General features: G+C 32.8%; 1 protein-coding gene across 4 annotated transcripts in view; it reads right to left on the bottom strand.

The window, feature by feature from the left end:
• MKLN1 (muskelin 1) overlaps positions 1 to 23,864 on the bottom strand; it is a 187,448-nt gene that overhangs the window by 100,687 nt on the left and 62,897 nt on the right. For 3 of the 4 annotated variants that reach the window (XM_033432437.2, XM_004272186.3, XM_033432438.2), the window contains 4 exons: positions 18,159 to 18,301; positions 16,789 to 16,877; positions 8,366 to 8,475; positions 5,501 to 5,693 (listed from right to left, as the gene is read on the bottom strand). In XM_033432437.2, the coding sequence (XP_033288328.1) occupies positions 5,501 to 5,693; positions 8,366 to 8,475; positions 16,789 to 16,877; positions 18,159 to 18,301 (535 nt within the window). Of the gene's footprint in view, positions 1 to 5,500; positions 5,697 to 8,365; positions 8,476 to 16,788; positions 16,878 to 18,158; positions 18,302 to 23,864 lie in introns of those variants that run through there. The other variant, XM_033432440.2, reaches the window with a different exon arrangement.

Raw genomic sequence — 23,864 nt, forward strand, 5'->3', positions numbered from 1 at the left:
ATTAAACAGATAATAAGGGGATATTAGGTACGGTTTCACATCCATAAGCTTGAAATTTTAGATGAAACTAAAACAAACTACTAGAAAAGTGTAATTTGTTAAAGCTCAATCAACCAATCAAACAACTCTGAATAGTCCTACGAAGTTTCAAGAAACTGAATTGGTAAGCTAAAAATATTCCTGCAAGCAAATCTCAAGCACAGATAGCTCAATGGTAAATTCAACCAAGCATTTAAGAAAGAAATAATTCACATCTTACATTTATTCAGAAAATAGGAAGAAAAGGTTAACTCCTCAACACATTATGTGAAATTAGCCTAATAATGATACTAAACCTGAACAGGAAGATATGAGAAAGAAAAGCTACAAGGTCAACCTTACTAACAAAAATAGTTGGAAGAATTCTAACAAAACATTAGTCAATCTAAACCCAAAATAAATTTAAAAAATACAAAACAAAGTTAAGTATATATGAGGTTTAACATTAGAAAATCAATTACTATGATTTCATATATTAATAGGGTAGGAAAATCATATCACAAAAGGTAGAGAGAAAGTGGCAAAATCCAATATCCATTTATGACACAAACTCTTAGGAATCTTGGAATCTGATACAGAATCTCCAAAAACCCCAGATCAAAAATATATTTAACAATGAAATGTAAAAAGCATTTCTTCTGGAATCATGAACTACACAGGGTTATCCACTATAATTATGCCATGGCAATCTTTTTCTAAAGATCCTGGCAGAGATTAAACACAAGGGGGAAAAAGTTATCAGGGTTGGAAAGAAAAATGTGTCATTATGCCTAAGTACAGCTGACCCTTGAACAAGACAGGCTGGAACCGCACATGTCCACCTATATGTGGATGTTTTTTCCAATAAATATATTAGAAATTTTTTTGGAGATTTTCAACAGTTTGAAAAAACTCGCAGATGAACCACACAGCCTAGAAATGTCAAGAAAATTAAGAAAAGGTGAGGTAAGTCATGAATGCATAAAATATGTAGGTACTACTCTATCCATATTTATACAGGCATAAGGTGAGTGCTATTTAATATAAAATTAATAATGTGTTGGTTTTCCTACTGTTTTATAACTTTGCTTTCAAAGAATTACATTACTGTACAGTATGCCCCCCTCCCACCCTCTCTCAACTGGAGAAACTATCAGCCTATGATCAGAGGTAAATAGTTTTTAGAAAATATAACAATGTTTCCAATACTGTATTATAAATACGACTAAAACTGTATGCCATAAAAATTTTATAACAATTCATTCATTAGCATAAAGACTAAGCTATTGTGAAGCGATTGTATCAATTACACTAGACTACTGTAAAGCAATCATATTGCTGCTGCTTCATTACCAATGCATGAATTGTTAGACCTGTAAACAAATATGAATTTCTTTTTCCACATTAACTTTCATCTTTGATGTCTAGTGTTAGTAATACATATAATACGTACAGTGTTTTGTATCACTAAGACAATATTGACACAGGTACTGACAATTTATCTTGTAAACAGATAATGTAAACTTACGATATTAATAAACATAGTACACACTGTAAATGTTTTCTCTTCCTTATGATTTTCTTAATAACATTTTCTTTACTCTAGTTTATTTTATTGTCGGAATACAGTACATATATGTAACATATAAAATATGTGTTAATTGACTATTCATGTTATCGGTAAGGCTTCCAGTCAACAGTAGGCTACTAGTAGTTAAGTTCTGGGGGAATCAGTTACACGTGGATTTTCAACTGTGCAAGCGGTAGGACAGGGGAGGGAGAGCTGGCGCCCCTAACCCCCACGCTGTTTAAGGGTCAACTGTATTTTAAACTGAATGAAAATGAAAACAACATAGCAAAATTTGTGAGATACAACTAAAGCAGTGCTTAAGGGAAATTCTTAACACCAAATGCTTACATTAGAAAAGAAGAATCTCTAATGGCTTCAGCTTTCATATTAAGAAACTAGGAAAAGAAGAGCAAATTAAAACCAAAGTATGTGGAAAAAAGGAAATAATAAAGATACAGAAATCAATGAAATAGAGAGAAAAGATAAAACAAAGAAACCAAGAGCTGTTTTCTTAAAATAAAACTGATAGATCTCTAGCCAGACTACCAAGAAATGAAAGACAAAAATTACCAATATCAAGAACATGATATGACATAAAGGACAATAATGGAATATAAACAACTTTATGCCAGTAAATTCATCAATTTAGATGAAATGGGCATATTCCTCAAAAGACACAAACTACCAATATTCCCTCAATAAATAGCCCGATATCTATTAACAATACTAAACTTGTAGTTAAAAACCTTGCCACAAAAGTAACTCCAACAAGATTTGAGATCTCAAAAAAATTCTAAGGAGAGGGAAACAGGCCTACCATATAATTAACAACTATGGCATAAACTAAGGTATGGGAAGGGAGAGATACAGGGTGGGGTATGGGTGGGCAGGAGTGCGGGGTGGAGTAGAGAAAAAAGAAAGGAGGAGGGGAAGAGGGAAGAAGGGAGGGAGAGAGATAAAGACCTCAAGTTTAAACTTTAGGACTACTTTATTAAACTTTAAACTTTATCTCCCCCTTGTCTCACAAAAGCAAACTTTTATTTCATTAACAAATAAGATAAACACTGCAAAAGGGAGGTTTTCTTTAAGTATATTCTGTTCCTGGGTGATTACTTTTGCCTATCATCATTGGATTCTACCTTTTTTCCCTGGCATTGTCAAAGAGGAAGTAGCAATGATTGGTTCAGGCATCACCTCTAATGAAATTAAACGTAAATGTAGGGATGTTTCTAGGCAAATAGGAAGCCTATTAGAGAAATAAATACAGCCCAACACTTTCTTAAAATATAGACCATACTTGAAGAAGAGCATACTAATATACCAAATACACTAAAAGTAGCTTTTGTTTCCTCCACTGTAAGAAATTTGAAAGATGCTTCTGATTCCCTAGACTTTCTTATTTACCAGGCAGGAACTTCTTACCCTTCTCTTCTATGTTTTTAACAGAGGAGAAGCCAAAAAACTTTGCAGTGTTTACTTCCTTATTTGTCCAACAAATCATCATCAGTGCAGTCAGCAGCAAACTGAACAACCCTGGAAGGAATGTTTATTAACTAAACACTGTTCCAAGCCAGTGAGGAGTATAAAAAGTATGACTTGGCTGTTAAGTCTCAAGAATAGTTACTATCAATTTTCCTAAACTTGGTTTCTTCCTAGAGTCAGAAGGATAAGTTAAGTCTCTGCAGTAGCAGAGTTGCACATGATGTTAACAGCTTCTCGTAAATGAGTATATTGCTAAAGAGACAATTTTAAAACCTGTTTTTAGCTAACTAATTACACAAAATTGCTGGTGGTTCTGTTGTTTACTTTACCTTAACAAAATATTAAATGCCTTAAAGATTTAAAACAAAACAAAAAAACCATAAAATTACTTGTGCCTTCTTCATCGTATAGTTAAAAAATACAGAATTCATTCTCAGAAATGGCATACACACACACACACACACACACACACACACATATACTTTCATTAGTGGCATTTTGATGGTTTGGTAAGAGATTATTATATATGTTCCATTTCGGTATACTCCAAAGTATATTCTATTTCAAACGTAGTAATCATTTATTTGCAAGTATCATCACCAATTAAATAAACAGTAACAATATACAAGGCTGAGAGGCAGGTTTGTTATTATAACACAATGGAGCTGCAAGCAATTCATTTTGAGTTAACTTTAAATTTATAAACTCAAAGAAGGCAGTACTGGTTCTGTTTAGCTGTAAAATATTCAACCAATATCTGATAAATGAGTAACTAATAATAATAAATGATAGTGATAAGACTAAAATATATGAAAACAGAGCACTGAGAAAGTCTATTATTCTTTATTTCTTTCCGTAAAAAGAACAGAATTTCTATACAACTTTGTATCATTCCACAAGTTTCATAATTCAGCATTAAGCTGTTTTCACTCACAATGCTTCTTACTCCAAATGTGTGGGTCTTCTCCTTACACCAACCATTTCTCCAATTCTCTGACTCCAACTTGGTATCCAACCGAGAATCAATTCAATTCTGACACTATCTACCTGGAGTCAGTGTCAGATCTCACAAGTTAAAGGGCTCAGTTCCACAAGACTATTCCCACTTCAGATGCCAATCGCAAATCCCAAGCCACTGGTACTTCTGACTTACCAGCTATAAATTGGGGGTTCCTACAACCCCCACTCAGGTTCGATAATGCTAGAGTAACCTGGTCTATTATAAAGAATACAAGTCTGAAACAGCCAAATGGAAGAAAGATGTAGGGCAAGGTACAGGGTGTGTGTGTGTGTGTGTGTGTGTGTGTGTGTGTGTGTGTGTGTGTGTGTGTGTGTGTGTGTGTGTGTGTGTGTGTGTGTGTGTGTGTCTGTCTGTCAAGCTCTAGGGCTTTTTTAGAGGTTCCATTATGTAGGCATGATTGATTAAAACATGGTTTTAGGTGACTGAACACCATCTCTGACCCTGCTCCTCTCCCCAGAGGTCAGGGGTGGGGTTGAAAGTTTCAGCCCTCTAATCACATGGTTTGATCTTTCTGGAGATCTGAAGCTATCTAGGGACTCCAGCCACCAGTCATCTCAGCATACAAAAGACACTCATCACCCCGCAGATCCCAAGGGTTTTAGGAGCTGTGTGCCAGGAAAGAGAAAACACCAAATATTTACTTTTTATTATACCACAGCACCTACTCTGTTCTTTGTTACTATGAAAGTGTAGGGTTTTTTTAAAGGATGCTACTCTATACAGCAACAACAGAGTTCCTTATTTTAAATAACAAAACATACCAGACCTTAAATATTCAATTGGTGTCATCCTCCGAAACAATTACTTTGGGAGATTATATTATGTTCCAATATTCACATTTCTTTCAGAGCCAGAATACAGGCTACCCAAGAAAATCAGCAATTATGTAGCATCCACATCACACAGACGATGTTTCCAATACAAATCTCCTCATTCATTATTAACTGTATAATAATAAAATTTTTTGACTTATCCAAGCACTCCTCACCCTCAAATTACACTATTAAAAAAAATGACAATCTGCTACCAGCAAAAATATGTAAAGGAATAGGTCACTGATACTGAAGGTAACATTAAAAGACTTTTTCTAAGTAGTTCAGTATTAATCAATGTTAGCATTTATAAGTGCATGGTTTTCCAAGATGACAACTTAAATTTAGGTATGTGAGTTCAAGTATGTTACTTTCTTATTTTTCAAGTCTCATTATTACATTATGGACCTGTCTTACATAAAATAAGTCCTTAATTCAAAGAGCTAACAACTTTACAGGGTAAAGAGATGCGGGGGGGGGGAAGAAAGAAAGAAACTAAGAACTGGCATAAACCTATATTCTTTTAAAACACCTGCTTCTTGTATATACTTAAAATCACCCTAATAACCAATCTAAGTTTACATGTTTATGACATACCATTTACAGCTTTTTCAATCAATTCTTCACAAGCATCAAAATCACCCTTCAGTACCAATTTATCGTGCAGATCTGTTAACATGGGATGTTCCAGGGCAATCTTGGTTTTCTTTTGCAGTGATTCAAAGGCCTCTGTATAGTTATGTTGTCTGAAGTGTTTTAGGCAAAGGCGAATAGCTTCCTGTTCACGGTACTACTGGAACACAAGAGAAGGTATGAAAAGAAGAGATTTGGTTAGTTATTACTGTAGGAAACAATAAGTGATAATTACTAATGTAAAGTGAGCATTTACTAAGCATTAACTAAGTATACTAAGCATAACTAAGCACTGTACTAACCCTATTCATTAGTATCATTATTATATCCACTATTAAATGGCAAAACTGAAGCTTAGTCAATTGTAATAACTCACCAAAGGTCACAAAGTATATAGCAGAAAGATATTAAAGAGATGAACGTATACGATATTATCAGGCATATACTTCATGAAGATAAAAGATATTAAAAGATGAAACCAGGCCTAGTTCTAGAGCCTGAACTTTCAAGAAAAGAACCAGAAAAACTATTTATCAAAGCTTACTTAAGATGGTAAAAATGATAACTTCCAAGGCTTTTACTAATCAGATAACAATGTTGGTACTGAATGCACAGAAACCATTAAATAATATACATAAATGTTTATGCTCTTTGTTCTTAGTAATAAGTTATTACTTGAATGACAAATATTATCAAATGTTCATGAATTTCAAATTCACAAACAGGTTTTATGATTCAAAATCATCAGAAAGAGACTATTCAAAGTTTTATAATTTTTTTTCTAAACCTGGGCTACCTCATCGATTAAACAGCTATAAAGTAAAAATCTCAATTAATTACAATCCCAAAAGAAATATTCAATTTACTAAATCTCCCCCAGAAAAGGATGCCAAAGAATGCCAAAAAACAAGCTCATATAAAGAATTTAAAAGAAAATTTAATTCAAGAATATGTTATTTCTATAATTTCCTAAATAAGAATTAATAAACTAAACTGATGACACAGAAGCAGTGCATAATAACCAAGCAAAAATACAATTTACTTGTAAGCCTTACTCTTTAATAGGCAGGAAAATTTACAAGACTTGAAACACTAATCACTTTATAGTCTCTGATTTTTTATTAATAAAAGGTGATCAAAATATTTTTCCTTAAACACTCTAGTTAACTAATATTTTCCTTCATCAAATAACAAAAGAATGATTCTATATCCAAACTAACTTCACATTAATAGTTTCTTATGCTTAGCCTCTGAATAAAGATTTATCCTAACTATCTGGAACCATATTAAACAATAATACCTTTTTATCATGCTGACTTTAGGAGTATGAATCACATCCACATTTTAAATTTTCTATCAGGCTGCATACAGATACACAGTAGGAGAGGATTTATGAAACAAAATTATAATGCTTTGAAAAAGGATTGAAATTCAAAGAGGGTGAAGACTTTAATTTCTAGAGGTTCACAATAAGTAGAGAGAACTTGACAAGTTAATGACTGAACAATTTTAAGTTCTCAAATATAATCTGTCCACAGTGTTGGGGAAAAAAGGTGAAATTTGCAGCTTCCTACAATATCAAGAGATTTGTGAGTATATTAAAGAAGACACATGTACACATCATAGACTAAAGAGAAAAAAAAATTTTTAAGTATCAGAAAAGCTTACTCATTATTTTTTTAAGAAGAACCAACAGAATTTAGAAGATTATAAGTATATACTAAGCACTATTAAGTGTATAACACTGTAAAGGTGATTTTTAATGTTTAAAAATATCATCTCTACCTTGAAAGAATTTACAATATTACAGGTAATCCAAGAATATATAAAAAACATACAGAAAATACAAAAAGCCAGCATCTATTTTAAATGGAATATAACCGAATGCCAAAAATAAATCAAACAGAAAGTTCCTCAATTAAGCTGACCAGAAAAGGGCTGAAATTCTATATAAAAAAAACCTTAGGAAGAACCTATATTGCTTCCCAATCGCCTATGAGTTGACAATTCAGCCCTATCTGCAAATAAAGATATCAGGAAATAGTGATTAGACTAAAGCTTTATCATTCCCCTAACAAGAAATAGTCCTCCCCCCACAAAAACATAGCCAAAAGAGTCAAATAGAGATACATCAGAAACAAAGGTGAAGCATTAAAGGTGTTCAAAAAAATCAAAGACCTATTACTTAATCATTTAAATTCACATTCTTCAGGCTGCATTTATTGTATAAAATGACCTATGAATAAAATTATTAAATATCACCTTTATACTCCTTATAAGAATAAGATCATAATATTTATAGAAACTATTTGAAATTTTAGTTAAAAGGAAAAGTAAATATTCCTATTTTACTCAACACAAACACAATGGAGGAATATAGAATATAAGCAATCTGGAACCAAAACTACCCCACTAAAAACTATGTTTAAATGTTTCTATCAATATAGGTTAAAAACAAAATTCAGAGACAGATGGGTATAATAATGTAATAGCAGACTCTGGTGCCAGACTGAGTTGATATACTGCCCTGAGCACTTTACAACTGTGTGGCCTTAGGCAAAATACTTAACCTGTGTTTCACTTCATCACCCGTAAAATATGGATAATAACTGTACCTATTTCATAGAGTGGCAATGAGTAAATAAGTGATAAAGAAGCTTAGAACCCGGCAAAACGTAAATGCTTAATAAATGTTGATTAATCTTTATAACTATTATTACTATTCTCAATATTTTAAATTATTCTCAATTAAGAGAAGAGAGTGACACAATTCTCTCTTTATTATAGGCACTTGAAGCATGAAATCAGGATTTTAAAATACAGTCCTACCTTACTATACCAGTTGAGACAGGGTTGTACTACATCGGGATCATCAATGCCACTAAGTTCAACATACCAGATGCTAAAGTTAAAGCTGGGTCCCCACGATAAGAGTGGAACTTTGAGGAGAAAAATAAGAAAGAAAAAGAAAAAAAATTAACATAGTTCAAATAAAACTTCAGCAAAGTAAAATCACTATTCAAACTTATTAGGATTCATTCAACAAATTTACTGAATACTTTCTATATCCCCAGCACTGCACTATTGGGTGCTGGGGCCACAGTAGCAAAAAGAAACCTATGATCCATGCCATCATGAGGTTGCTTTAATTATAAAGACACTGAAGATAAACTCAAAGTGGTCATTTATCTATCCCCCAAAAAACAGGACCAGGGTTAGATGATTTAGCAGGTGAATTTTACCAAACCACAGGAAACAAATAATTACTATATAATTTAAACTGTATCACAGCATAGAAAGAGACTGAAAGTTCAATTACTTATCAAAGTGGCATAACCTGGAAAACAAAACCAGAAGAGAAAGGTTTTAAGGACAATCTCAGCTATGAGTATATATTCAAAATTTTAAAAAATAATAAATTTTTTAAAAGGCTGAAAAAAAATTCTACCAGATTTTCACTGTAACTAAATAGAGTTCATTCCAGGAATGGAAGGTTGGTTCAACAGGAGCAACATTAATGTAATTCACTATGTTAACAAAGTAAAAGAGAAACACATCTGATTACTTCAACAGATGCTAAGAGCAAACTAATAAAATTTACTTAAAAAAAAAACACCTCAATATATAAGGAATAGAAGGCAAAAGAAAACTTCGTTACCTAGATTTTTTTTTAAGTATCAAAAACCTCAAAAAAACCCAAAAAACCAAAACCAAAACTAATGGAGAAACATTAAGTACTCACACTCAAGTCAGGAACAAGACAAAGAGGCCCAATATCTGTACTACTCAACGCTATGTGGGAGATCTTAGCTAATGCAATCAGGAAAAAAATTTGCAAATTAAGAAAAAATATTATCACTTGAAGATGGTATAGCTTATCTATCTAAAAGATTCAAGAGATTTAACTGAAAAACTTTTAAAGTTTGTATGCAAGGTAAACATGAAAATCAACTTTCCCTGTATCTAGAAAACCCAACTAGAAAATGTAATGAAAAGTCTCCTTTGTAATAGCAAAAAAAGCTTAAAATATCTTAGAATAAAGTTTAAAATATGCAAGAAAATAAAATTTTAAAACATAAAAATTTTACTTAATATGTTCCTAGATGGGAAAACTCAATTGTAAACATATTAATTCCCCTCAAATTAATTATAAATTTAATGTAGTCTCATAATCCTAATGGTATATATCCAACTTTTTTCTTGACATGTAACCAGACAAGCTGATCTGAAAAAAATCAGTAACACAAAATATCTAAAATAATACAAATAATAAGAAAATAAACATACTAAAAGATACAGTAATTGTAAGTTTGATATTAGCAAAGGAAAACGAAGTAAAATCACTGGAGCAGAAGAGCGTATCCAAAAATATCTCAAGGATCCAGAGGAATTTAACATAGGATGAAGATAACATTTCATACCAGCAATGACAGGACAGAGTAGAGGTTTTTAACCTGTGATCCATGGGCTCCTGGGGATCCCCACAACCCTTTTAGGAGGTCCCATGTGGTCAAAACTATTTTTCATAATAAGACTAGGGCTTTATAGCCTTTTTTTTTTAAACTGTACTGACATTTGCACTCATGGTGCAAAGGCGATGCTGAATAAAACTGTTGGCATCTTGGTAGTGCCACAAAAAGTAGCATGAAAGTGTCCCAGTATTTCTTAATACAGTATGAATTGAACTGTATTCCTTACCATCACACACCTGCAGTTAAAAAACAAAAAGACAATTCATTTAAGAATGTCTCTGATGATGTGTAAGAATAAATTTTAATAAATTCCTATCATTAAGTACACATCACTTTAATATTCTGTGTGATACAATGGAAAGTACACATAAAGTACTTTTGCTGCATACCAAAGCATGAAGGCTGTCTCAAGAAAAAGAACCTGTGTAAGCTGAGTTGTGAGCTGAAATAACCACTGAAATAGCCCTTAAAAGAAAAACTGACAATCTATGATTATTTAGATTTGGGTATTTGACAGATGTTTACCTGTCATTTCAAGGATAACAAATGACAGTTTTCTTGCCAAGGATAAAATTCAAACTTTTGAGGAAAAATTAGAATTTCGGAAAATTAGTATTCACCATTGTGAACTTAGCTACTACCCAGTACTTTTCTGATGAGATTGGTGGTGATAATAACGTTGTGATTTTAAAAAAAATATTATATAATGAAATGTTCCAACATTTGAAAGATGTGCATAACTTAGGGAATCACATTTTCTAAATGACCAATGAATGATTTTACAAAACCATGCATGGATGAGAGACTGATTCAAAGTACAAGACAGGCCAATGGATTTTAATATAACATTGACATGGTTCAGGCTGAGTAATTCAACTACCTTTAAGAAACTAACACTTGCCAATTTTTGATTAAGTATCAAAACAGAATATCCACAATATCTGATATCAGGTCTTCTTATTTCCAAGTCCACTGCTCTTTTCTAGCATATCAGACTCAGTGAAGAGCTAAGATGTACTAAGTCAGATGCTTTTCTATTCTGTCCTCTAAAGGAAGCTGTGTGAGTCAAGACAGAAGCAACAGGAACCAGTCATTAGGATATATGCAGGACTCCCGGGATGTTTAACATGGCCTTCAGTTTATATGTGCAAACAACACAAATTTCAAAAAGGTTTATACCAACGAATACTGAATTATCATCACTGTTTTGGTGTTCATTTCTTCATGTAGCAGTACCATTTAAAAAGTGTACTACTATATCACTGCAATAACCATTAAGTAATATAAAAGTCAGAATAAAACAGGATTCGAAACTCCAGGCCCCAAGAACACAGTCTATAATTGTGACCAGAGACATATAACATTAGTTAGTGATCTGAAATCCATTCTCAAGTTCCAGGTCCAAGTTCAATAAAATTAGGAGGAAAAAAAATCTTCCTACTATATCTATTCAAGAAAGTAAAACGTTCTTTTATTAATTCCTTTGAAGCAATTGTGGGAGAGAGGTTAAGTAGGCAGTCATCTCACAAGATCATATATTAGATGAATGAAGACTATAGTTAATTTTTAACAGACTGAAGGCATATATACAGAATGAGCAGAATGATATACACCCATTTCAAATTTTACCAATGATTTTTGATGGCATTAACAACACTAATACTGCGTATTAGACATACTCCATATTATATATCAGAAACCTAAATGTGAATTGGAGCTCCAAGCACACCTTCTTCGCTCCGTAATGAAAGATGCCTTTGTTCTCACATCAAAAAAAAAGATTAGCAACTCCTAATACACATCCCAAGGCTAAGAGTTTGTATCCTAAGAATTCAACCACCAGTTTTTCCAATGGGATAATCAGACAAGGACATGATCAGGATCAGTGCCTCTCATATGTTTTCCATAAAATGGCATGCATAGAAAATGATAAGGTATTTAGTACACAAGCATACTAGGCTGCAGGATTTGGTGACTGTATGATTGGTGGGGGTCAACATCTCAACACAATTAAACATATATGTGGTACATTCAATATGCTTTGGTATTATCACTTGGGAAGCTACTGTCTAGACAGCTACACAGCTCTTAGAAGATGCTAGTACTTTTAAGATCAGCTTCTGGAAGATCTTAAAAATTTAAGATTAACCACTCTGAAAGAGTGCATCTATTCTACTTACAGATTAATAAGTACACAAAGCACTTAGCACAGTAGCTGGCACATGGTAAGTGCTCAATAAATGTTAGCTATTATTATTAGCTCTTATTACTATATTAATTTTCTTCCTTTTTAAATTTATTTTTTTATTGGAGTATAACTGCTTTACAATGTTGTGTTAGTTTCTGCTGTACAATGAATACACTGTATGTATACCTATATCCCCTCCCTCTTGCACCTCCCTCCCTGTCCCCCATCCCACCCATCTAGGTCATCACAGAGCACTGAGCTGAGCTTCCTGTGCTTTATATTTATAGCATGTTCCCACTAGCTACAATTTTAAAATGTTACCTTTCCACATGCTCTCATGAAGGCCACCATCAGGGCACCTTCCTGCCGCCCCACCCCTACCCCCGCCCCCAGAAGACAGGGTACTCATCCAGCCAAAGCTTCTCTGAAGCTCCCACACCCATCCAGGCTGCAAAAATCCAAAAAATTCATAGAAATCCAAGTCATCCCTCTACCAAAAACCAGGACTCCTCCAGAATCCTTCCAAGAATCAGTACTTCCTTCTGCCTTCAAATCACCTTCTTATTTCCTGATATAACTGTTATCTTGGCTATGAATCAAGATATAAACCTTTCTAGTCATCTATAACCAATACTCTCATCCCATTCAACTTCATGTTTTCAGTCATCTGATCTAATCTCCAACTGAGGCTTTCCCTTCCAAACCTTTAACTTGCTCTCTTGAATCTGGCCTCCCAATCAACAACTCTCCTTCTTTACTAAATTTTCTTTTTACTTACAAACCTTACTCAAAACCAAGCTTCTTCCTAAGGCCAACTCTCAACTTCCACACTAAGCCCTATCAAAGATTTCACTCCAGCATGGGCTCTTTGGCTTTTTTGTGTGGTGAACTCCCTTTGGCTAGTCAGTGAACCCTGTGACCCAATCCCTCTCAGATTTAAATGTAAAATGAAAAATACATAAGATTATAGAGTAAGCAAACTGTATTGAAATATAGTCATAAAAATAATGAAGATAGAAAATTATGATGTAGAAATATATATGCTTTTTTATTAACACATTAGATAAGAAGATCTAGTGGCAGGTCTAATAATTATCATAATTTCAAAGTTATGATGATATTTGCCATGGTGTAATGTGATGGGAAATATTTATAACTTCTATCTGTGACAAGTCACAGGTATTGCTAATACTGTAAGTTATTGCCTATATTCATAATTGAAGGAAATGCTCAGTACATTTGTTAGAGGTTAGACACCATAAAGATGTAACTTTTCCTCCATTAAGTTCACACAGCCATTGATTAATCCCTATAAATTTCTGTACAATAAACTCAAAAAGTATATATACGATGTCTCTAGTGAGGCAAGCAGTTTGCTTGTTGCTTCTGAAATCTGAGGAGTCTGAAGACAGCTGCTATCCCCTAGGATTTTACAATCTACCTGAGGAAACAAAACTTACATATATCACACAGTAAAAGAACTCAACATTCGTAAAAAGACAGACTTAAGTTTGTATACCATCTCTACGTTCTACTACCTGTAAGGTCTTGGCCTAATCATTTAATTTACCTCTAAACTTCAGTTTCCTCATCTGTAAAGTGAGTGTAATAATACCTGTTTCACAGAGTGTTAGGCAGATGCTTCATAAACAATATCTATTATACTACTTTAAAGCAGTACAAACACATATCCAAAAGCATATACCAAATGCTATGTCTTTGATCCATCACTTACTAGCTATGTACCCTGGGACACATCATTTGACTTCTACTCTCATTTTCCTTAACCAAAAAAGGAAAGATTTTTATCTTCCAGTATAGTGCTCAAATGAGATACCACATGTGAAAGCACTTACAAACGCAAAACAATAAAAACATGTAAGAAGTTCTAAATAATGATTGCTGAAATGACATGATGGTTCAAATTATATTTGTGTATGTACTTTTTCTATAGTACTTAAAATACTACATGTAAAAAGACATGTAATCAAGAGCTCTATGAATATAAATATATAAAAAAGAGACATTCAAAATGAAAATATTTCCTTCATAAATATGATCTTAAATTAAAATTTATAAGACTACCACTCATCCAAAAACTACAAAAGAACTCAAGAAAATGTCCAATATAGCGACCTATCCTATCATTAGACAGAGAAAGTATTATCATACTCATTTTATACAAAAGGTAACTTAAGAAAGGAAAGTAAAATTTACTTAAAGGTCAGTTCAGCTATGCTGGCACTGTGGATTATCCACAACAGATCTTAAAAACCTAACCCCTGCCATGCAGTAAAAATGAAGGCTTACTTTCCTTGTTAATTTGTAAACAAACTTACTTAAATTGGGTCTAAGCCAAATTTAATGAATAAGCTATACTCTTTATACATGCAAATTATAATATTTAGATGTCAGTGCATGATTTGGAGATTATCCGCCATTGAGTTAAGCCTTGCTTCTGTTCCCCTCCATTACTATGAATAACTGAAGGCTGACTATATTTAGAAATTGTGTTGTTTAAGAATAAACTTTTTTTTAAATAAAGCAAGATCTTTCAAACATATCATTATACAACATAAATGTGAAGTATTCAAAAACATTTTTTCTTTTAAGAAGAATTCCAACAATTTATCCCAGCCAGGTAAACAAGTATCTGTGTGAATCACCACCAAAAGAAAGCTACACATCACTTAAGTGTTTTATCGAAATTATTTTTAAAGAAAACATCAAACTAAAAAAACTAGTTTAAAAACATCAAACTATAAAAAGCCTAACACAGGCGGTAAGTTTCACATTTTCCTTATATTATTTTAAAAAAACAAAACTTATCAAGAGAATGTGGGGAAAAGGTTGAAAAGCAAAAACAATGCAGACCACTATTAATATTTTTTAACAGAAAAGTGAGAAATATGAAGTTATATAAATATTAATACCCTAAATATCAAATGAGTTAATAAGTGTCTTCAATTATTTGGAAAGCTCTAGTTAACATTTTGCCTGAATACCATAAAACTAACCCACCAGGGTCAAGTAAAAAACATCATCATGCCCTACAACTAGAAGGCTGATAGAAAGGGCTGGAAAGAGGTCCAACTTCTTGTTTTCAGGCATCTGAATGTCTAACTGATCCATAAGAGACCTCTGTTGTCCTATAAATTTTTTAAGGGAAGAAACTATTCAAAATCTTTAAACAGACTTTTATTCACAGTTCTAATGAAAAAAAAAGCCAAGAAGAGAACATTTCATTTTGCATGACTAAGCAATTAGAGGTTGAATAAGTACTTCAAAATTATAAAATCTAAATTTACTACATGAAAATGTAAGATATTTTCACTGCTTCTACATTTGGAATGTAAGATCATAGAATTGTTCAAGCTATGCAAGAATCTATAAGAAATGGGTGGTCTGCATACTGAGGAAAGAATTACTCATTAGCATGAAAGAAGAAACAATCAAGAATTTATTTTAAAAATCTGCTTGTTCCTAAATTCTCATAGGTAAACAGGATACAGGTTTTTTATTTACAATTAATTATAACAACAAAAACTATATTTATAAAAGAAAGTAACACACCAAACAGCCCAATGATTCTAAAAATAGTTTCCCCTCTATAAGTAGTCTTTATAGATCTCAGATATTCTTTTCGTCTAATGGAACTATTTGACTCAATGAAATGAACAGGCCAACTCTTGATAGACTGGGAAACAATGACTATGGAGCTGGTCCTTCCAAAAGAGGAATTTTCTCCCAAATCAAAACATGGGATTCTGGCCTTTATTATCATTCTTAAAGGGATATGACTTACCTTAATCTCAATTTTAACATAATATTTTCAAAGGTATGAAATATAGATGAAAACTAAAAGAGTCAAGTCCTCAACCTTCCTACCTTCTAACTAATCCATCTTATAGATAAACAAAATAATCCTAAAAACACTAGTTTTGAGGAGGCATTACACATACTTTCTTAACCAAAAACACTTGCTAAATAAACACAATAAATGCTTAGGTAGCATTTTTCAAACATTACTTTGAAACTTATTAATGGGTTATGAAATTAGTTTTATGAGTTTGACCAACATTATCACACACACAAAAAATGAAATATAAAAGAATAGAAAATAACCATAATATATGGCCTTAAGGAATACGGCAATATTTGGTTTTAGAACGATATAACTTCAGAACTGATAAACCTTCCATAAAACAATCAAGGCAATCAAATCCATATATCTCATAAAATGAGAAAGTATTTAGAAAAGGTTCTAAGAAACTTTCAAATGAGAAAGTAGAAAAGTTTCCATTTGAAATAACTGTCACTTAATTACAGATTTATAAAGTAGGGGGTCAGCCAAATAGTAAACATTTTGGGCTTTGTGGGCTAGGTGGTCTCTTGCAACTACTCAACTTTGCCATGTAGTGCAAAAGCAGACAAAGACACTATGTGAACAAGTGGCACGGCAGTGTTGCCATAAAATTTTATTTTAAAATAAAAACAGGGAACCTGCAGGATTTGGCCCACAGGCTGTAGTTTAGTTTGATGACTGATGGTATAAAGAATTTATTTCTACTCCAGAATGCTGAAAACCTTACCTATTTTAATGAATCGACAAGGAAACATCTGTTCATCAATTTTATGCTTCAAGGTAAATGTTTCTTTGTTATAATCATTCTTTAAGCCACTGTGAAAAAAAATAACGTTATCAAATCTGATTTCATAATTTAGTAAATGCACTAAAACAGAGATTAATATCATACTCTGATTTTAAGGTCAACGAATGCTCAGAATATATGACAGGGACAATGTAACGAAGTAGTTGAACATGAGAATATAGGACAAAACTTGTACATTCACATCAACTGCACTATACTGTATTCTCTTAATTAAATGAGGGCTAATGAAAAAATGTTGTGTTAATTAAAGAATGTGACTACAATACATGAAAATGTGTGACAATACCTAGTGTCCCTAATGTATAACTAAATACAATATAAAATATTCAAGCAGTAAGAAGAAAATTTAAAAACAATTCATACTCATATCTTACAACTTAAACAGAGCCAAATATTAGAATCTGTCAAAGAATTAAGTTATTAAATTCTGACTAAGATGCCAATGTTCCTTTCATAGCTGAATAAATTTTCAAAGACAACCTTACTCTGTTGGTTTAATAGCATCCGCTTTATCCTACATAAAAATAAACCCGTATCACTTCTCTACTTAAACAACTTGGGCTGACTCAAGTATTTATGGGAAAGTCACTAAGTCAAGTTGCCTTATATTCTGATATACTTTCATGACTTAAATCAAATGTAGTCTAGGCGTAATACATACTTATATATTGTGCTAAAGGGACACACCATGTCACAAATATATTCTAAAACTGCATGGCTTTATTTGTCCACTCCATCTTCTATCCCATTTTTCATCATCTAAAGGGCAAATTAACATTCATTCCTGGTGATCTATGTTGTCAAAACTCAAATTTACTGAGCTCCTTCCAAGAGGTAGGCACTGCAGTAGGTGCAGTCACATACTTTTACTCTGTTTATTTTCCAATTTATACTAAACTCCCAGAATATTACTTCCAGATTAGGGCACTCAATCTTAATGTTCTGGACAGATTCTATATTTTTACATCAAGGATTACAGCAAAGATTTTTATTATAGCTGAGAAGTATATGTGAAGTCATTAACAATTCAAAAATAAGATTGAAAAATAAGAAGTAGAAAAATACCCCCAAATTTTATTCTTTCTGCTTTGGTAACAATATTAATTAGTATCTGGTGGGAAAAAGCTAACTAAAGCACAATATTAAAATAAGGCACTAGAAATAAAATAGTAGAAATACTCTTTTCTCCTTTGCAAGAAAAAACAAACCATGCAGATTTAGCTACAAAGAGACTAAACTAAGACTGCAGATTGTTTAGAAACTCTTTCCTCCCCATAATCATAACCCACCTGGACAATAGCTCTGTCATGTTTTCTTCATTCATTCCACCAAAGACTTTAAATTTCTTCAAATTGCAGACATGAGTTTTCTCATATTTTCCAAACGTGATATTCTGGACTATAGCAGGCCTTTCAAGCTTCAGAATCAAGTACTACAAAAAGGAACAACCAAATTATATCTTCCTCCATTTAAAACAAATCGGTAGACAACATGAATAGTTAAAATTTTGGCCAGTTAACTCAAGAACGTATAATGTTCATCCTACACTGGCAGATTTTTTTATTTTTATTTTTTATGCTAAAGGATAGTATGCAACAGTCAAGCTACCATAACATCACCACTTTCTCCCAGGAAACTACATCATTCTCAACAATATAGATGAAGGAGGGAAAAAAGGACTAGTGAGATAACTTCTAATCAAGGAATGACATTCAGTAAGATATAACAGACTATGAATAATGAAATAAAACAAAATTAGAATGCAAAAGTAACAATTACATATTCTCACTGACTACACTTCAATAATAAATTCAATGTTCAAAATCAGTGGTAAAATTTTAAACCTAGAAAAAAACAGATTTACTATTCACCCCTGCCAATTTTATAAATTAAAAAACTCAGACCTACCATAGATATATCTAATATAGCTCAAGTTTTGCTATTATACACAGGATAAAATGGCGTCAGTTCATTAGGGAACACATTTTACATTATGCAGGCTGTCTTCAATAATAAAAATTAAGAAGGAAACTACTACTTGTCAAATACATTGGGAAAAAGCTATTTAGGAAACAACTCATGTTACATGTTGGAGTGGCTTCATGCTTCATAATAATGGGTAATACTCATGATAAAGGAGAACAGAATGAAGTTGGTGGTCCCACTTTGTACCATACACAAAAATTAACTCAAAATGTATCAAAAGTGATCCAAAATCGAACCAATACAATCAAACCTAAGACATAAAAGTAAGAGGTAAAACTATAAAACTCTTAAGATGAAAATAGGGGTATATCTTCATGACTCTGGATTTGGCAATGGATTCTTAGATATGACTCCAAAGTACAAGCAACAAAATATAAAATAAACTGGACTTCATCAAAATTAAAGTTTTGTGCATCAAAGGACACTATCAAGAGAGTGAAAAGACAACCTATAGAGTGGGAGAAAATACTTGCAGAAATGTATCTGATGAGGGTTTAGTACCTAGAATATATAAGGAATTTGTACAACAAGAAAAAGACAGACAACCTAATTTAAAAATGGGCAAAGGACCTCAATAGCCCTTTCTCCAAAGAAGATAAACAAATGGCCACCAGGCACATGAAAAGGTGTTCAACATCATTAGTCATCAGGAAAATGCAAATCAAAACCACAATGAAATATAACTTCACACATACTAGGATGGCTATAACCAAAAAAAAACAAAATAACAAGTGTTGGCAAGGATGTGAGGAAACCAGAACTCTTATACATGGTGCAGACAATGTGGAACACAGTTTGGTGGTTCCTCAAAAAGTTAAACATAGAATTACTACATGACCCAAAAGTTCTACTCCTAGTTAGTTATATAATAAAAATAAATGAAAAAGGTATTCAAACAAACACCTGTACATGAATGTTTCGAGCAGAACTATTCACAATGGCCAAAAGATATATACAACCCAAATGTCCATCAACTGATGAAAGGACAAACAAAAAGAGAGTATGTCTGCACAATGAAATATTATTTAGCCATGAAAAGGAATGCAGTACTGATACATGCTACAACACAGATAAACCTCAAAAACATGTTAAGTGAAAGAGGTCAAATGCAAAAGTCCATATATTGTTATGACTCTATTTACATAAAATATTCAAGTAAATTCACAGACGCAGAAAGCAGGTAAATTCATAGAGGCAGAAAGCAGATTACTGGTTGCCAGGAGCTGGGTTAAGGGTGAAAGGAGAAACTGCTTAATTGGTACCAGGTTTTCTTATGGGGTAATGAAATAACTAGATAGAAGTGATGGCTGTACAACATTGTGAATGTACTAAATGACACTTAATTGTACACTTTAAAATGGTTAGTTTTATGCTATGTGAATTTTACCTCAATAAAATAAAAGAATGAAGCTGGTGGTAACATAAAAGATGATATAATTAATATCTTGTGAGTACTAACTCCCTTGTCTGACAAATTACTCAGATTTTTATGTGTATTATCTCGTTTTAATAGGACTAGGAGGAACAGGAGTAGTATTTTAATAACAATAATCATCCTCTTCTTCCTCATTTTAAAAATTCTGGCTTAGAAAGGCTAAATAACTTACTACAGTTATACAGCTAAAAAATGGCAGAGCTTAGATTAAAAATCAGTCAATCTGCAAAGGAGGCAAGAATATACAATGGAGAAAAAAGACAGTCTCTTCAATAAGTGGTGCTGGGAAAACTGGACGGCTATATGTAAAAGAACCTAAATTTAAGACCGGATACTGTAAAACTCCTGAAAGAAAACATAGGCAGCACACTCTTTGACATAAATCACAGCAGTATCTTTTTTGGATCAATCTCCTACAGTAATGGAAATATAAACAAAAATAAACAAATGGGACCTAATGAAACGTAAAAGCTTTGCACAGCAAAGGAAACCATAAACAAAACAAAAAGACAATCTACAGAAAGGGAAAAAGTATTTACAAACAATGAGACCAACAAGGGGTTAATTTCCAAACAGCTCATACAGCTCAACATAAAAAACCAAACAACCCAACCAAAAACTGCACAGAAGATCTAAATAGACATTTCTCCAAAGAAGACATACAGATGGCCAACAGGCACATGAAAAAATGCTCAACATCTCTAATTACTAGAGAAATGCAAATCAAAACTGCAATGAGGTTATCACCTCACACTAGTCAGAATGGCCAACATCAAAAAGTCTACAAATAATAAATGCTAGAGAGGGTACAGAGAAAAAGGAATGTTGGTGGGAATGTAAATTGGTACAGCCACTACAGAGAACAGTATGTGGTTCACTACAAAAAATAAAAATAGAGTTACCATATGATCTAGAAATCCCACTCCTGGGCATACATTCGGAGAAAACTATAATTTGAAAAGATACATGCACCTCAGTGTTCACAGCAGCACTATTTACAATAGACAAGACATGGAAGCAACCTCAATGTCCATCGACAGATGAATGGATAAAGAAGATGGGGTGTGTGTGTGTGTGTGTGTGCGCGTGCGCGCATGCGTGTGTGTGTGTGTATATATATATGTAATGAAATATTACACATCCATAATAAAGAACGAAATAATGCCATTTGCAGCAACATGGACAGACCTAGAGATTATCATAAAGTGAAGTAAGCCAGACAAAGACAAATAACATATGTTATCCCTTATATGTGGAATCTTAAAAAAAAAAGATACAAATGAACTTATTTACAAAACAGAAATAGACCCACAGACATAGAAAACAAACTTATGGTTACCAAAGGAGAAAGGATGGGGAGGGATAAATTAGGAGTTTGGGATTAACATATACACACTACTATATATAAAATACATAAACAACAAGGACCTACTGTATAGCACAGGGAACTACACTCAATATTTTTTAATAATCTATTAAGGGAAAAGAATCTGAAAAAGAATATATATATATATATATATATAACTGAATCACTGTGCTCCACATCTGAAACTAACACAACACTGTAAATCAACTATAGTTCAATTAAAAAAAATTTTTTTGTCTGATTTTGTCTGATACTGTTGGTTGGCTGACCCAACCTCCATTCTCAATCCAGTTCTTCCTAGCCACCTTCTGGCCAAAAATAGATACATGGTAAAATTCTGGTCAATGAGATAAGCAGAAGTTCGTTGTGGGATAAGTTTTGCTTTTTGAAACAAATGCTACCTCTTTACTATCTGAACAGTTACAGCTGTAACATCCACTGTGCAACAATGAAGAAAAAGATTAAGAGAATCTCACAGATAGCCATCCCTGAGCCACTCAACTTTCAACAGTAACTGCCTAACTCTAGTTTCCATGTGTGTGGCAGGGAAAGAGATGGGGTGATGGCGGGAAAGAAACTCTATTTGTTTAACCCACTGTTATAGGACCTTCTATTATTTGGTGCTAAAAGCATTCCTACTGATTCACTAACCCCACAGTCAAAACTTTATTTAATGACTACACAATAACAACTGTTTAGGTTTATATGAGGTTTACATTCTAAGCAGCTATTAAGATTTCTTTACTATAGAAATTGCCATAGGAAAATTGAGATTGCTATTCTTAAGTTATTAATCCTTTTTATCCATATCAAATTAATAGGTGTGGTAATATGATTTTTGGTAACTGAGTTTCTTAAGAATACAGCTGTATATTAGAGAACAGACTACACAGCTAGGCAAGGGACTATTTACATCTCATTGTCTTTCTCATGAACTCCCACTTCCTCCCATCCCTTCCTCCTCCTTTCTCTCTTTGGTCATTCTTTAAAGTCTCAGTTTACAAGTCAGTTTTCTCTGATAACTGGTTAGTTAGATACAATGTTGTAACTAGTAAAAATGGATCTTTATACAATCTGTTGTACACCATCCATCATCCCACATCACCTCTGAATACAACCGAAAGCATTTGTCTATATAAAATTTTATTTATAACCAAATAGGATTTTGTCATTAAAAATTACATAAGTAAAATGTAAATTCTCTAACTGAAGTAAAGCACAATGATCTGACAAATACATTTTAGGTAAAATTTTTAATGTTTAATCACATTATTGATAAATTTTACAACTATTTTTCAAACTCTTGGGCATCAATGCTGAGTACTGTTACTATTAAACAGTGTTATCCCATAGTTAAAGAGGTTTCCATGACTTTTAATTTGGAGAAATAACTGCTGTAGATTTAGTAATAGAAACTGTAAAAAAAAAAAAAAGTCATTAAGAATGAACATTTTAGAAAAATTATTTTAGATCCTTTATTATCAACCTTTAAATTCTGTATATGTGAATATTAATAAATTAATTTTAAAATAAAACAATGACTCACAATCTCTTTATCAAAGCAGAGGGTAGGCTCATAGAGGATCAAAGAACTATCTATCACATGGTCCTTAATTTAGCCATAGAATTAAGGAAACAATGAAAAAAATTTAATGTTCAAAACTGTTCACAATTTCAGCCCAAAGAGATTTTTTTCACCATGAAAAACAATTTAAAAATCATTTTTAATCATATGGATGTTAACAATTTATAAGAAATAAAGATGATATAAAGGAGAAGTGATGATCTATCAGCATCCATTAGATTAGATGGATCTATCAGCAAAAGTATATCCCAGGAGGTGAGTCTTAAAGGATGAGACACAGTGCATTAGTTTCCTAAGGCTGCCATAACATATTACCACAAACTTGGTGGTTTAAAACAATGGAAATTTATTCTCTCACAGTTCTGGAGGCCAGAAGTCTGAAATCAAGATGTTAGGAGGACCATGTTCCCTCCAAAGGCTCTAAGAGAGGATCCTTCTTTGTCACTACCCGTTATCCAGTGGCTCCTGGTGTTCCTTGCTTGTGGCAGCATAACTCCAATCTCTGACTCCATCTTCACATGACCTTCTTCCTTGTGTCCCTCTGTATTTTCTCCTTTTCTGTGTCTAATAAAAACACTTGTAATTGGATTTAGGGCTCACCCTAATCCAGGATGATCTCACTC

The sequence above is a fragment of the Orcinus orca genome, chromosome 9, assembly GCF_937001465.1.
Source record: "Orcinus orca chromosome 9, mOrcOrc1.1, whole genome shotgun sequence".
Classification (NCBI taxonomy): domain Eukaryota; kingdom Metazoa; phylum Chordata; class Mammalia; order Artiodactyla; family Delphinidae; genus Orcinus; species Orcinus orca.